At 36.6% G+C, this 16,622-nt stretch overlaps 1 protein-coding gene across 4 annotated transcripts in view; it reads right to left on the minus strand.

The window, feature by feature from the left end:
- The window catches only part of LOC136851406 (proto-oncogene tyrosine-protein kinase receptor Ret-like), a 301,062-nt gene extending 292,952 nt beyond the window's left edge, over window positions 1-8,110 (minus strand). For all 4 annotated transcript variants that reach the window (XM_067125487.1, XM_067125486.1, XM_067125485.1 and 1 more), the window contains exon 1: window positions 7,249-8,110. In XM_067125487.1, coding sequence (XP_066981588.1) covers window positions 7,249-7,315 — 67 coding nt within the window. In that variant the 5' untranslated portion in view covers window positions 7,316-8,110. The remainder of the gene's footprint in view (window positions 1-7,248) is intronic.
- Between the last annotated feature and the right edge of the window lie 8,512 nt (window positions 8,111-16,622).

A 16,622-nucleotide genomic window follows, 5' to 3' on the forward strand; every position in this document is an offset into this window, starting at 1 on the left:
TTCTGGTTGACGAACCCTATTCATATGGAGTCCAACTTTCCAACAGGGCGCGCTGACTCGAGTAGCACACTCTTCTGAATATTATGGTATTCATTCGAAAGAACTAAAGAATATTGTCCAGATTCATTCCAGGGAACTAAAGGGATATTGCCTAATGTTCCTTCGATTAAGAACTAAAGAATATTATGGTGTTCATTCCAAATCCTAAAAGAATATTATCTGCGTTCATTCTTGATACTTACTAAAGAATATTGTGGTGTTCATTCGAAAGAACTAAAGAATATTGTGGTGTTCATTCGAAAGAACTAAAGAATATTATGGTGTTCATTCGAAAGAACTAAAGAATATTATTATTATTCAGAAGAACGAACCCTATTCATAAGGTTCATTCCAAAACAAAGGGGCCACTGACTATTGTGGTGTTCATTCAAGCTCCTAAAGAATATTGTGGTGCTCATTCGAAAGAAGTAAACAGAAATTAATGGGAAAAACAGAAACATGAGATTAGTTATTAGAAAAACAGATAAATTAACAAATAAATAAAACTGTATAACAAATAAATGAATCAATATAAATGTAGGTAAATGACTGTTAAGTGTGGGATCGAAGGATGACAGCTGTTACCAGCCTGTGTCGTGGGAGTCTCAATGCTAGATTAAGCTTTTCATTTCATCTACAGCAGTTCTGATATGTGGAAGATTATTACGCTTTGCGGTTCCGCCCCTCCGCCCCTCCCCGGGTAGGTCCAGAGATTTCATCATATCCAATTTCCCTCATTTAGGATTTCTGTGTCAGTCTTTTCCTGCGACTCCTCTTGAACTCAACACTCTCTCTCTCTCTCTCTCTCTCTCTCTCTCTCTCTCTCTCTCTATATATATATATATATATATATATATATATATATATATATATATATATATATATATATATATATATATATATATATATATATAATATATATTTTTATATATATTATATGTATATATATGTATATAAGTATATATATATAAAATGTATGTATATGTATATATATTACATACATATATACATATATACAGTATATACATTATTTATACACACACATTATATATATGTACACACCAAAATTTCTCAAAGTAAGACTCATCATTAGAACATCACAGAACATCATTATTCCCTCCTCATCTCTGAATGCAAACGTATAATGAGAGAGAGAGAGAGAGAGAGAGAGAGAGAGAGAGAGAGAGAGAGAGAGAGAGAGAGAGAGAGAGAGAGAGATTCATCAATACGGTTTTCAAGTCAAGATAAATAAAAAAACAAAACAAAAAGTTGAAAGAAATTTATGAGAACGCTTGAACAGCCATGTCATTATAATTGCGAGAACGCGAATCAATACGTCTAGAGTTATGTTAAATTTAGTAAGTTCAGAATCATGTTAAATTTAAATGTAATTCACTGAGCACAGACCCTACCATCCATTTCAGGGATATCGAGTCATCGTTTTTCTCAAATATCTTTCAAACTTAACTATTTAATCGAAATGGTACTTTGTCACAATGTACAAGACACCTCCCGCTAATTTTTTGTTAATATAGTGCATTGTCAAATGGTTTTAGTTAATGCATTTACTCTTGACTTTTAAAGACAAAGTCGCATGAGTCGGCAGGACTAATCTACGCAATCGAACGTCCGCTATCCCCCATAGACAGGAAAGCGGGGGCGGAGATGGGGAGGCCAGGAAAGTGAGTTGAGGGGTTAAAGGACGTTCGAATGCATAGTTTGGCGATGCTTGGCAACACCATGCAAGTCAAGAGTAAACGCCTGAAGTAAAACCATTTGACAATGCACTGTATCACCAAAAATTAGTGGACGGTGTTCTGTACACTGTGTCAAAGTACCATTTCGATCAAATAGTTAGTTTTAAAGATATTTGAGAAAAACGATGACTCGCGATCCCTGAAATGAATGGTAGTATTAACATAATTCACTGGTTACAGAATTATTAGCGAAGGTATTTCAGTGGAGCTGATGCACACACAAGCACGTGTTTCACAGGAATAAGTGTTTCACAGGAATAAATTTCCGACTCATGTCAGGATCGAACCCCAGTCTCCTAAATGACAGGCCAGGGCACTACCAAATGACCCACCAAGACCTTACTAGAAGTTGGAACCTAGGTCATACAATACATTTCTGACACTGGGATCGAACTCTGGTCTCCTAAATTACCCCTTCAGCGTGAATGTGATGGAACTAATGAACACAATACAGAATAATCGCCCTAAAAAAATTCAGAGAAAACAGATTATTACTGAACATACTTCATGGAGTACAGAGATACAGCTGAACAAACTACAGTGGGTTGAGAATGAATTTTGAACATTTTTCAGTGGGGTACAAAGTAATGGCTAAAACACATTTTACAGAATACAAAATAATTGCACAACATACTTTCATGAGTACAAAATAACATCTGAACAACATACTTCAGCGAGTACAAACATACTTCAGTGAACACATAACATCTGAGCAACATACTTCCGTGAGTACAAACATACTTCAGCGAATACACTTCTGAACAACATACTTCAGCGAACACATAACATCCGAACAACATACTTCAGCGAGTATAAACATACTTCAGTGAACACATAACATCTGAGCAACATACTTCCGTGAGTACAAACATACTTCAGTGAACACACTTCTGAACAACATACTTCAGTGAACACATAACATCTGAGCAACATACTTCAGTGAGTACAAACATACTTTAGTGAACACATAACATCTGAGCAACATACTTCCGTGAGTGCAAGCATACTTCAGTGAACACATAACATCTGAACAACATACTTACACGAGTACAAACACACTTCAGTGAACACACTTCTGAACAACATACTTCAGTGAACACAGAACATCCGAACAACATACTTCAGCGAGTACAAACATACTTCAGTGAACAAATAACATCTGAGCAACATACTTCCGTGAGTACAAACATACTTCAGTGAACACACTTCTGAACAACATACTTCCGTGAACACATAACATCTGAACAACATACTTCAGTGAGTACAAACATACTTCAATGAGTGCAAAATAACATGAGCAACATACTTACGAGAGTACAAACATACTTCAGTGAACACACTTCTGAACAACATACTTCAGTGAACACTTAACACCTGAACAACATACTTCAGTGAGTACAAGCATACTTCAGTGAACACACTTCTGAACAACATACTTCAGTGAACACATAACATCTGAACAACATACTTCAGTGGGTACAAACATACTTCAGTGAGTGCAAAATAACATCTGAGCAACATACTTACGTGAGTACAAACATACTTCAGTGAACACACTTCTGAACAACATACTTCAGTGAACACATAACACCTGAACAACATACTTCAGTGAGTACAAGCATACTTCAGTGAACACACTTCTGAACAACATACTTCAGTGAACACATAACATCTGATGATGTACAGTAGATCTGAATGGATGAAGAGAAGTCACTGAATATATATATAATAATAATTTCTGAATATGTTTCATTTCCTTTAGAATGATTACTGAGCGCAATTCACTCGACCACTGAAGACATTTTTAAAAACATATCATCGTTCTGTTCATCTTTATTATTTATGCTTTAAAATCACTTGTCATTCTACAGGTGTATGTCGCAGGAGTATACATAAATACATACATACATAGGCTATATGTATATATACTGTATATATATAATATATATATATATATATATACAAATACACACAAACATATATATACATATATATCATATATATTATATACATACATAATGTATATATACATATATATATACATATATATATATATATATACATACATAATATATATATACATATATATATAGTATATATATATATACACACACACTTATATACGGACAGAATAGTGCGAGGTTGAAACCAAGACATTCTTTGGGAGCATGAATTTCAAGTCAATGTCTCGTTTGGTGTACTTGTTCCATGTGAATAGGCTTCATCTACTGAAATAATAATAATAATAATAATAATAATAATAATAATAATAATAATAATAATAATAATAATAATAATAAATTTCCATTTCCATTACTCACAGATGAGAGATGTTTCGCATGTTTATTAACGCACCTGACAGTTGCCTATAAATCATTACACAAATTAAGGACACTTGTTGTTTATCATCTCTCTCTCCCTCTCTCTCTCTCTCTCTCTCTCTCTCTCTCTCTCTATATATATATATATATATATATATATATATATATATATATATTATATATAAAAAAATTCATGAATGCAACAAATAGTCAGGGGTACAAGAGAAAAAGTTCCATAATTAACCAAGTGTTCTAAACTTACCAATCAGCTATCATGGTGGCGGTGGGTTGATGCCGATTCTAAGTATAAAAAAAAAAAAACTGCTGAATTCGACAGGTGAATGTACAGCAGCAGTGTCGACGAAAACTCGTATCTCTCATGGTAGTCGACTGGTCGAAGTTATAACTGCCTATCGTTGTTTTTAAACCAAGGGTCCAGGGTCGATTCCTGGCCGGGGACGAGGCGCTTACACACACACACACATATATATATACATATATATATATATATATATATATATATATATATATATATATATATATATATATATATATATATATATATATGTATATATACACATATATTTATACTTATATATACATATATATATACACATATATATACAGTACATACTGTATGTATATAATACCCCCTTAAAAGTTTCATTCCTGTCCGCCTTAAATCTGTGGGTAAATCTATATACTCCCCGCCTACCTTGTGACCTTTGCTTGTAGATCAAGGTCAATGCGTATTCACCTCAATGCGATACACGCATAATTGGCTCGTGTAAGCCTTTAACGAATTACCAAATGGTCTCTAGTCACAAAAACAGCCAGGAAATCTACCGAAAATTAAAAAAAAAATAATTATAAAATACATAAAAAATATAGATATACAATCTCATTCTTTACGTATTTCGTAACTCGCAATCGCGATAAAAAGCAGATCTCGATTTTAAAGAAGGAAAATACCCAGAAATAAGATAGACGATGGAATAAATGGTGAACGGAAAGGTGGGAGGTAATAACGAGGAGATGGTGTACCATGAAGCTAAAGGGGGGGGGGCGCATGGGATGGGGAGTTGCATGAAGGGAGATGTGGGGGATTCGCCCCCCTTTCCCGACATCTTAAGAGATGAAACCCTCAAGGTATGAGATCTTTGTTCCGTGCTGTACAATGTCATTATGATGATGATGATGATGATGTAGAACTGACGATAATGAAGACACGCTTGGCTTAATAATAAGATGATAATGATATTTTTTTTATAATAATAATAATAATAATAATAGCCATGACAACGCACTGTAGTATCATTGGCGCTTATTGATAATATTAGCCATGCTGGCGTATAATGATAAAAATAATAGCCACGAGGGCGTATAATAATAATAATAATAATAATAATAATAATAATAATAATAACCAAGAAGTATGATCAAAAACAGAAGTATAATAAAAATAACAATACAATGGTAATAATAATAATAATAATAATAACGACTGCAATGAAGAATGATAAAAAATAAGAGCCAAGGGATGCGAATAATAATAATAATAATAATAATAATAATATTCACGTTGACTGGGACTAATAATGACAATATTAATCAACAATAATGCTCAAATAAAACCATCAATATCAATGACGTACAAACTGAACTGTAAAATAAACGCTCCTGGAAATCTAATTTACAACATGAACGATCCAAAGACCACCAATTTTATAACCAAAACGATCCCAAGACCGCCAGTTTCACAATAAGAGCGATCCCCAGACCACCAATTTCATAACAATAACGATCCAAAGACCACTAAGATTACAACAAGAACGATCCCAAGACCACCAATTTCATAGCAATAACGATCCAAAGACCACTAACATTACAACAAGAACGATCTAAAGCCACCAATTTTATAACACGAACGATCCCAAGACCACCAATTTTACAACAAGAACGATCCCAAGACCACCAATTTTACAACAAGAACGATCCCAAGACCACCAATTTTACAACAAGAACGATCCCAAGACCACAAATTTTACAACAAGAACGATCCCAAGACCACCAATTTTACAAGAGTGATCCAAAGACCACCAATTTTGTAACGAACGATTCCAAGACCACAACTTTACAACAAGAACGATCCCAAGACCACCAATTTTACAACAAGAACGATCCGAAGCCCACCAATTTTACAACAAGAACAAGATGAAACCAACAATTTTACAACATGAACGACCCGAAGACCACCAATTTTCTAACGAACGATCCAAAGGCAACATATTTCACAACAAGAACGATCCAAAGACAACATATTTTACAACAAGAACGATCCAAAGACCACCAATTTTACAAGAAAGATCCAAAGACCACCAACTTCACGGCAAGGACGATCCAAAGACCACCAATTTTACAAGAACGATCCAAAGACCACTAATTTCACAACAAGACCACCAATTTTACAAGAACGATCCCAAAACCGCTAATTTTACAACAAGGACGATCTAAAGACCACTAATTTCACAACAAGAACGATCCAAAGACCACTAATTTCACAAGAACGATCCCAAAACCACTAATTTCACAACATGAACGATCCAAAGACCTCCAATTTCACAAGGGAAATAAAAAACCCACCAATTTCACAACAAGAACGACCAAAGCTCACCAATTTCACAACAAGAACGATCCCAAAACCACTAACTTCACAACAAGAACGATCCCAAAACCAATCATTTCACAAAAAGGACGATCCAAAGACCACCAATTACACGACGAGGACGATCCAAAGACCACCAATTACACGACGAGGACGATCCAAAGACCACCAATTACACGACGAGGACGATCCCAAGACCACCAATTACACGACGAGGACGATCCAAAGACCACCAATTACACGAAAAAGGACGATCCAAAGACCACCAACTTACAACAAGAACGATCCAAAGACCACCAATTACACGACGAGGACGATCCAAAGACCACCAATTACACGACGAGGACGATCCAAAGACCCCCAATTACACAACAAGGACGATCCAAAGACCACCAATTACACGACGAGGACGATCCAAAGACCAGTTACAAACCAATTACAAATCAGGCGAACTGTCGCTTCTTACCTGGTGATGGAGAAGACGGTCCGACCACGGTGAGGAGAATCGCGGATGCCAGCAATCTAACTATCATGGTTGATCCTTGATTCGCGTAGTTACGTTCACCATTGCATCTTGAAGAGCGAGAGCGAGAGAGAGAGAGAGAGAGAGAGAGCGAGAGAGATAGAGAAGGGGAGAGACAGGTTATGAAGAGACGGGGGGTCGGCTTTCTCTCGAGGGTCTCTTACAACAAAGTCTCTTTAAGCCTATTTCATCTCCCGTTATCCAAAAAAAAAAATTCAGTATAAAAATAATGGTGGATAACGTCTTGTGGAAACAACGTTTTATTTCTGACGTGATCTGTAATCCATTTTGTTGTTTTTTCCTTCTTTTTTTTTGGAGGGGGCGGGGGTGGTTTCAACGGACTCTCATTCAGTGCACAGGAAAAATTACGAAGCAGATTAGGTGCAGGCGCACAAATGAACTCCGTGTGGGCGCGTTTTTCACTTCCTCGCAGGACGAAACGTTTCTTGGCATCCACAGCAATCCAGCAGTCGGTGTTACCCTCTTATTCACTCGCAATTCTTGAGTAAGCAATAATCCGAGCCGCGACTTACATGTTAATAATCGTTAAATTGTATGTTTTTTTTTCGCGGTGCAGAACGGGTCTTTTATTCACGCGTTTAAAAAAAGGGGGGGCTCGAACTAGGGGTTGTTAAAAAGGAAACAGGTTGACTGAAAAGGGGAGAAATTAAAAAAAAAAAGGAAAAGGTTAGTTCCCGGACGACGGCGATAGCAAAAAACGGAATAGGGGGGGTCGTCCAACACCAGCGCGTTCTGGCTGCGATCGCTCGGTGGCGTCCGACACAACACTGAGCTGCTCCTCTCTGAGTCTGCATGTGGCGAGAGGGGGATATATTGATCAAGCGACGCACTGCGCATGCGTCCCGCTCAGGTGACGAAAATCAGACTGTCTGGCACAGGGAGAAGGAAATCATTTCGTCCCCCCGCTGCCGTGCTTATCCACGATCCTAAATGGGAGTTTGATTCGGAGTTTTTTTTTTTTTTTATCCTCTCCTCGGGGGAAGACGTTTACGCAGGACGAGGAGGATCTTGTGGAGCAGAACAATACTGTTAGTCCCGCAGTTCACGGAGGGGAGAAAAGACACAGGGGGCCTTTCGAAAACACCTGCGAATCCCAAACACCTGTAGATGTCCCACAGACAACCCGGGGAGATGTTAGCGTGGGATGGACGGCTCCTCACGTACGCAGAATGTAAACAGTACTTAGATGCACAGAAGTTGGTAGCCATGTGCACATACACACGCATACACACAATATATTATATCTGTATAGTATACATATATTTATACAGTCGCACAAAAACACGGAATAGTACTACCATCAGCATTAGCTAGAAATTCCTCCAGTTCGCCATCGTATATCAAAATAACCAGTAAATAATTATTCTCCTGGTTCCCATTTGTCTGTCTGTCATATAATTAATCTCACCTGTCTCCTCATTTCTGTACGGCTTCCTGTCTATTGGTCTGTTCTCCCGCAGGAGGGTCGTGCCGCCAGTGCACCTCACGGGGTGCACTGTAGGCATTACTTCAGGTTCTTTGCAGCGTCCCTTCGGCCCCTAGCTGCAGCTTCTTTCATTCCTTTATGCTTTCCCTCCGTTCATATCCTCTTTCTTCCACCTGACTTTCCACCCTCTCTATCAAACGTTTCTTCTTGTTACGCCTTTCTAACCTCCATACTGTCAATTCCGTTTCAGCGCTGAATGACCTCACGAAACCCTTGGACCTCATCATAGATCAAGGTCCCAGCGCTTGGCACGGCCTAAATTCTATATTCCTCCCTCTATATAGGTCTATACCTGTTCGACCGCCCGTTCCCAGAGCTTGAATCTAACCGCATTACGGTTTAAAAAGTGGGCGATTGTTCGGTGTGGTAATTAGGTAACTGAGCATTTGAATCTGCTCGGAACAGCTGACATAACCGGTCATCAAAAGCGTTGATTGGCTTGTTGGTCGTTTGACGACGAAGCGTCAATTTCACAGGGGAAAGTAAACCAATCAATCAGACGGTAGCGTTGTAAGATTTCTTTCTTGAATTATATTTTACAATGTAGTCTATGTGTTGTTTGAACGTACGCATGTCAACCCCGATATAGTGGCTTTTTGAAATACGTTGTTAATTCAAGTTTCTTTTTAAAAAACGCATCTATCAAACATCACGTATGTACAATGCGTACATATTTCCTAAGTTAAGTACACCTTAGTTTTACCAGACCACTGAGCTGATTAACAGCTCTCCTAGAGAGGGGCTGGCCTGAAAGGATTAGATTCTATTTTACGCTAAGAACCAATTGGTTACCTAGCAACGGGACCTACAGCTTATTGTGGAATCCGAATCACATTATACCGAGAAATGAATTTCTATCACCAGAAATAAATTCCTCTAATTCCTCATTGGCCGGCCGGAGACACGAACTCAGGCGTAGCAGAGTGCTAGCCGAGAACTCTACCGACTCGTCCAACGAGGAACTGAGTTAGCCACTGTCCTATATAATCCTCCATAACTTTACAACTTTATGATTTAGCACGTGATTATTAGTCGACTGCTGCTGTAGCAGTCTAGTATATCAGTCTTGTTTTTCTATAAAATGGCAATGAAACCAAAAACCTAGCACCCATAACTAGCCCGGGCCCGCAGAAAGCAAGTAAATGATGTGGGATGGTTAAGAATGAGGCTTGACCCCGGAAGATGCGATGCCAAGATTTCATTTTAAATCATCCCAGATCCCCAACACTCAGAGGCCTTCTATATGAAACGCTCTCTCTCTCTCTCTCTCTCTCTCTCTCTCTCTCTCTCAATTTCCGAGTCCACAGGTCCACACCAGCCCCCTTAATCCCTTTCACGCCTTAGGATAAGGACCCGTGCTGGCATAAGGAAGGCATTATCTAACCCAACCTGAAAATATATATACCTCTTTAAAACATCCTCGTTCTCTTCTTCTTCTTCTTCCTCTTCTTCTTCTTCTTCTTCAACACCATATTTATCTCATTACTGTTTCATTTCTTCGCAAGATTCTCTTCGCGCAGTCGGGTTCGCGGCCTGTACTGAATAACCCAATGGAATTTTTATCAGAAGAAGAAGAAGAAAAAGAAGAATAGCTCTCGGACAAACGAGGAGCCGTTCAAAAGACAACGACTCCGTTCGTTTACTTCAAACGGAGGGATTATTTTGCTTTTAAAGATTGATCCTCGGTGAGTGTGAGGAAAAACTGCCGCTGATAAAGGGCCTATGGAAATATTTCTTGAGTCTCTTTGAGAATAGCCTAGGCGTCTTCTTATATACGTATGTGAAATATGTAAGTATGTGTATATAAATGCGTATATATATTATGTATGTATATATACATATACACATACATATATACATATGTATATATCCATATAGTTATATATATGTATATATATATATATATATATATATATATATATATATATATATATATATAGGCCTATACATACATACATACATAAATTTTTATACAATATTGTTAGACAAAATATTCATATTAAGAGATTTTATTTCCCAATTCGTTCTTGTTTTCCATACATAGACAGACACAGGCACGTACGTACATACATACATATATACATACATACACACATTACATACACACACTACTTACATATACATACATACATACATACATACATACATACAATATCATTAGGAAAAATTTTTCACATTGATATGTTTCCGCTCCCATTCTGCTTTCGAAGGCAAACGAGCTCAAACAGTGCATACATACACACATACATTCATCCGTACATACATACATGCACATATATTCATACATACATGAACACATACACTCATCCACACATACATCCAGTACGTATGTAATACCGTCACTGATAAGCAAGTTCTGTTTAAATGTGTCAATAACTACGAAACTAAACTCGTAATTATCTAAAAAAAAAAAAAAATAAATAAATAAAATAGTGTACCCACATCTCCAGAAGGGAGTTGAACATTATACGCGCTAATTGAAGCTCGGAAAAATAGCGTTAGATACGATCAGTAAGAGAATAAATTCTAACGGCAATAATAGCATCAACGAACAACCCCGCCAGCCACCCCGCAAAAAAATAGATTGGTTGTGGTAGTAATAACACTAACCAATAAAATTAAGGCCATTGGCAATAGTTGGTCGCTGCGTGGGACGGTCATTAGTGAGCTGACAGTTATTATACTTATATATATATTTTTTTAATAATAATAATAAAAGCTTTTTGGGATTCTTTCGATTCCCATTCTCAGTTGAGAAAAGGGAATCGAGCACATTCCCGAAAACTCTCCGTAGAGATATGTTTTTAAACGAGCTTCGTGGCGTGCGCTATGCTGCGCTGGAACCTGGTGACCACAAATGAATATATATATATATATATATATATATATATATATATATATATATATATATATATATATATATATATATATATATATATATATATATATATATATATATATATATATATATAATCCCAACGATCTTTCCTTCTTTACATTTACTCTTATAAAAAAAATTTTTACAGAGTTAAATGCAAAGAAAAATTAAGTAAAACCTATTTAGACACGACATGGACTAAATATCTCATATCTTAAATTTTTATTTTCTTTAGGAAACCAAAAAATCGTCATGATCTTTATTAATGAAGCAGGAAAAAATTACATATTTTTTTTTTTTGAGGAATCCAAATATGATCTAAATCGATAAAAAATAACTAAATAAAAAATGAATAAATATACATAAACGAACATGAGAAAAATCTATGTTATTCATTTATTTTTTATGTTTAAAAAGTTAAACAGGAGGGAAACCTTTTGCAATTGCATTATGAAACAATAATTGTTGGGAGAGGGTGAAAATAAGATGGAAGAAAGAGAATGTGGACGGAGGTGCAGTAGAAGGGATGAAAGGGGTTGTTGCAGCTGAGTGTCGAAGGAAAGCTACGAAGAACCTTAAGGAATGATTTTTCCTGGTTTTTATTTTTTTTCTAGAAAAAAGGTTTGTAATTACTATCCCAATTTCTTGAGGGGCAAAATACCCACTGTTTTTTTTTCTAGAAAAATAAGGTTTATAATTACCGTCCCTATTTTCTTGCGGGGGCAAAATACCCCCGGTTTTTTTTTATTTCTAGAAAAATTAGGTTTATAATTATTATCTCGATTTGTTGAGGGGCAAAATACCCTCTGTTTTTTTCTAGAAAAATAAGGTTTATAATTACCGTCCCTATTTTCTTGAGGGGGCAAAATACCTCCTTTTTTTATTTCTAGAAAAATTAGGTTTATGATTATTATCTCAATTTCTTAAGGGGCAAAATACCCTCTGTTTTTTTCTAGAAAAACAAGGTTTATAATTACTATCCCAATTTCTAAAGGGGCAAAATACCTCCTTTTTTATTTCTAGAAAAATAAGGTTTACAATTACTATCCCAATTTCTTAAGGGGCAAAATACCCCCTCTTTTTTATTTCTAGAAAAATAAGGTTTATATTTACTATCCCATTTTCTAAGGGGCAAAACATCCCTTTTTTTATTTCTAGAAAAATAAGGTTTATATATTACTATCCCAATTTCCTTAAGGGGCGAAATACCCCCTCTTTTTTATTTCTAGAAAAATAACGTTTATACATTACTATCTGCATTTTCTTAAGGGGCAAAATACCCCCTTTTTCTATAAAAATAAGGTTTATAATTACTATCCTAATCTTCTTAAGGGGTAAAATACCCCCTGTTTTTTATTTCTAGGAAAATAAGGTTTATAATCACCATCCCAATTTCCTTAAGGGGCAAAATACTCCCTGTTTTTTCTACAAAAATAAGGTTTATAATTAATATTCCAATTTTCTTAAGGGGCAAAATACCCCCTGTTTTTTATTTCTAGAAAAATAGGGTTTATAATTACTATCCCAGTTTTCTTAAGGGGAAAAATACCCACTGTTTTTTCATTCTAGAAAAATCGGATTGATAATTACTATCCCAATTTTCTTAAGGGGCAAAATACCTCCCTGACGCTGAATCGCTGGCGGTCAATAATTCTTCGGTTATGGAGCCAAAACTTTATGCAGTCCTGGTTCCCATAATCCAAAGAACCAGAAATAACTGAAGTCAGGTGTTGGAGAGCAGAAGAGGTCTGACTTGGACCTCTGGACTCTGGCCAATCAACGAAACCGACCACTGTACCTCCATAATGTTAAATGATGATGATGATAATGTCAAATAATGATTACGATAATGTTAAATGATGATAATGATAATGTTAAGTGCTGATGATAATGTCAAATGATGATGATAATGTCTAATGATAATGTTAAATGATGATGACAATGTTAAATGATTATGGTGATATCTAATGATGATAATAATGATGAAGATAATGTCAAATGATGATGATAATGCCAAATGATGATGATAATGTCAAATGATGATAATGCAAATGATGATGATAATATCTAATGACGATGATAATGTAAAATGATGACTAAACATTAGTCAAATGATGATGATAATTTTAAATGATAAATGATAATGATAATGTTAAATGATAATGTCAAATGATGATAATGCAAATGACGATGATAATGTAAAATGATGACGTTAATATAAGTCGAATGATGATGATAATGTTAAATGATGATGATAATGTTAAATGATTATGATGATACCATCAACTCTGCACCAGCTTATTTTCGTGACGAACGGCCATTAGTCGCTTCGGACTGATCTAAATCAGATAGCCGTTGGGAATCACTGCTTTTAACAGCTAATACGCGTCAACACTAAGAGCGTGTATTAATGTGTTTGTACAAAAAAAAAAAAAAAAAAAGGAAAAAAATCTGTATGAGCCGTGGCCCATGAAACTCTCGGCCACGGCCCGGTGGTGGCCTGTCCTAAAGCGTTGCCAGGCTCACGATTACGGCTAACTTTAACCTTAAATAAATGAAAAACTACTGAGGCTAGAGGGTTGTAATGTGTTTGTACAAAAATAAAAAAAGTAAAAATTCTGTATGAGCCGCGGCCCATGAAACTCTCAGCCACGGCCCGGTGGTGGCTTGTCCCATAGCGTTGCCAGACTCGCGATTATGGCTAACTTTAACCTTAAATAAAATCAAAACTACTAAGGCTAGAGGGCTGCAATTTGGTATGTTTGGTGACTGGAGGGTGGATGATCAACATGCCAATTTGCAGCCCTCTAGCCTCAGTAGATTTTAAGATACGGGGGCGGACAGACACATAGCCATCTCAGTAGTTTTCTCTTACAGAAAGCTAAAAGACTTTAATTTTAAAAACAACGAGTTGGAATATAAAATTTAGGCCAAATGCCAAACGCTGGGCCTGTGAGGTCATTAAGCACTGTAAATAATGTTGCAACAACTGTTAGGTGAGGGTGGAATGTAAGACGGAAGAAAGAGAATAAGAACGGAGTTACAGTAAAAGTAATGAGAGGGGTTACAGCTACTGGCCGAAGGGACGCTTCAATGAACCTCAAGTAATGCGTACAGTGTACTGTATATATATATATATATATATATATATATATATATATATTTATATATTGTTTATATATATATGTTTATATATATGTATATATATATATATATATATATATATATATATATTTATATATATATATATATATATATATAGATATATTATATACATATTTATATATATTTATATATATATATATATATATAAATATATACATATACATATATATATGTGTGTGTGTATGTTTGATTTACATTCCATCAAAAGCATTTAATCTTTTAGAACCGTTCTTCCTTAACTTGTAACCTAATCAAAAGTGCTTTTAACTACTTTCCATAATCGCTCTGGATCAAATCAAAACACCTGTCATAATGCGACACATTACCCATTGCATTCAAATTTGCAGCAGATTACAAAAAAAAAATTAAACCTTTTGACAAAGTGCAAAAGCATCAAAATGAATCATTCAATGGGAAATCGCAACGAGAGAGAGAGAGAGAGAGAGAGAGAGAGAGGAGAGAGAGAGAGAGAGAGAGAGTTGACAATCAGATTAAACTTTGAAGTTTCATGTTTCAGACTGCAACATAATGATGCCGATTTTTTTTTTTTTGTGGCAGGGTGGATTGGTGGGTAGGGGGTATCGACAGGAGTCTTTGCTAATCCTCTTCTCCCATTCTCCCTCCCCCCTCTCCCCGCCACCTCTCCTTCCTCCCCTCCCCCTCCAGAGGAAGAGTTCAAGGACACTCACACACAATATATACTTCGGAAGCGTCAGCTCTGAGCCACCATTGTAAACCCATTAACGCCAAAACTTTGGAGAACTGAATGTGTGTGGGTGTGTGGGTGTTTGTGTGTGGGTGTGTGGGTGTTTGTGTGTGGGTGTGGTTGTGTTTGTGTGTGTGTGTGTGTATGTTATGTGTTATGTGTACGTGAATGAGAGAGAAAGAGACAGATATATAAATGGATGGATAAGAGAGAGAGAGAGAGAGAGAGAGAGAGAGAGAGAGAGCTGGATATTGGTGTTTGTGTGAGAGAGATCGAGATAGAGGAATGGAGAGAGTTGAAGGCATGTGTTGTTTGTGTATGTGTATGTGTGTATGTATGTGCAAGAGAGAGCTGGGGGATGAGGGCTGGAGAAGAGAGAGAGAGAGAGAGAGAGAGAGAGAGAGAGAGAGAGGAACATAAATATATGTATGTGCGTTGGGGAGAAAGAGTGAGAGTGAAAGACGAATATTTGTGTGTGCATGAATCTGTGAGAGAGAAAAAGTGGAATGTGTGTGAGAGAGAGAGAGAGAGAGAGAGAGAGAGAGAGAGAGAGAGAGAACTAAATGAGTGTGTGAATGTGTGTGTGAGCGAGGCCGAACGAAAGAAAGAAAGAGAGAGAGAGAGAATATCTGTATATGTGAAAAAGAGAGAAAAAAGTGAGAGATGGCTGGGGAAAGAGAAACGGCCGAATATGAGAGAGAGAGAGAGAGAGAGAGAGAGAGAGAGCTAGCTAACACAGCCTGGCTAAAGAGTCATTCGGCACACACATTACCACCGACCAACGACTCCCGTTCCTCACACTGAATCGCCTCTGACGAAATGTCTCGGGGAAACCAGCCTCTTTCTCGCCTGAGGACAGTGGCGATTACAGTCGCTTGATGTTATTATGTCATCTGCAAGTCTGTTACGTGACGCTTTCCTGTTTCGGGTTATTCCCTTCTCCAGGTTCGCTGTTAGTGGACTTTGTTCCTACCTTTACCTTTCTTTCGTAGTTATTTTTTATATGTTTCCTCTCTTTTATTTATGGTTTATCAGAGCTTATTCAGTTTTCCGTGGCGTTG

The sequence above is a fragment of the Macrobrachium rosenbergii genome, chromosome 23, assembly GCF_040412425.1.
Source record: "Macrobrachium rosenbergii isolate ZJJX-2024 chromosome 23, ASM4041242v1, whole genome shotgun sequence".
Classification (NCBI taxonomy): Eukaryota; Metazoa; Arthropoda; class Malacostraca; order Decapoda; family Palaemonidae; genus Macrobrachium; species Macrobrachium rosenbergii.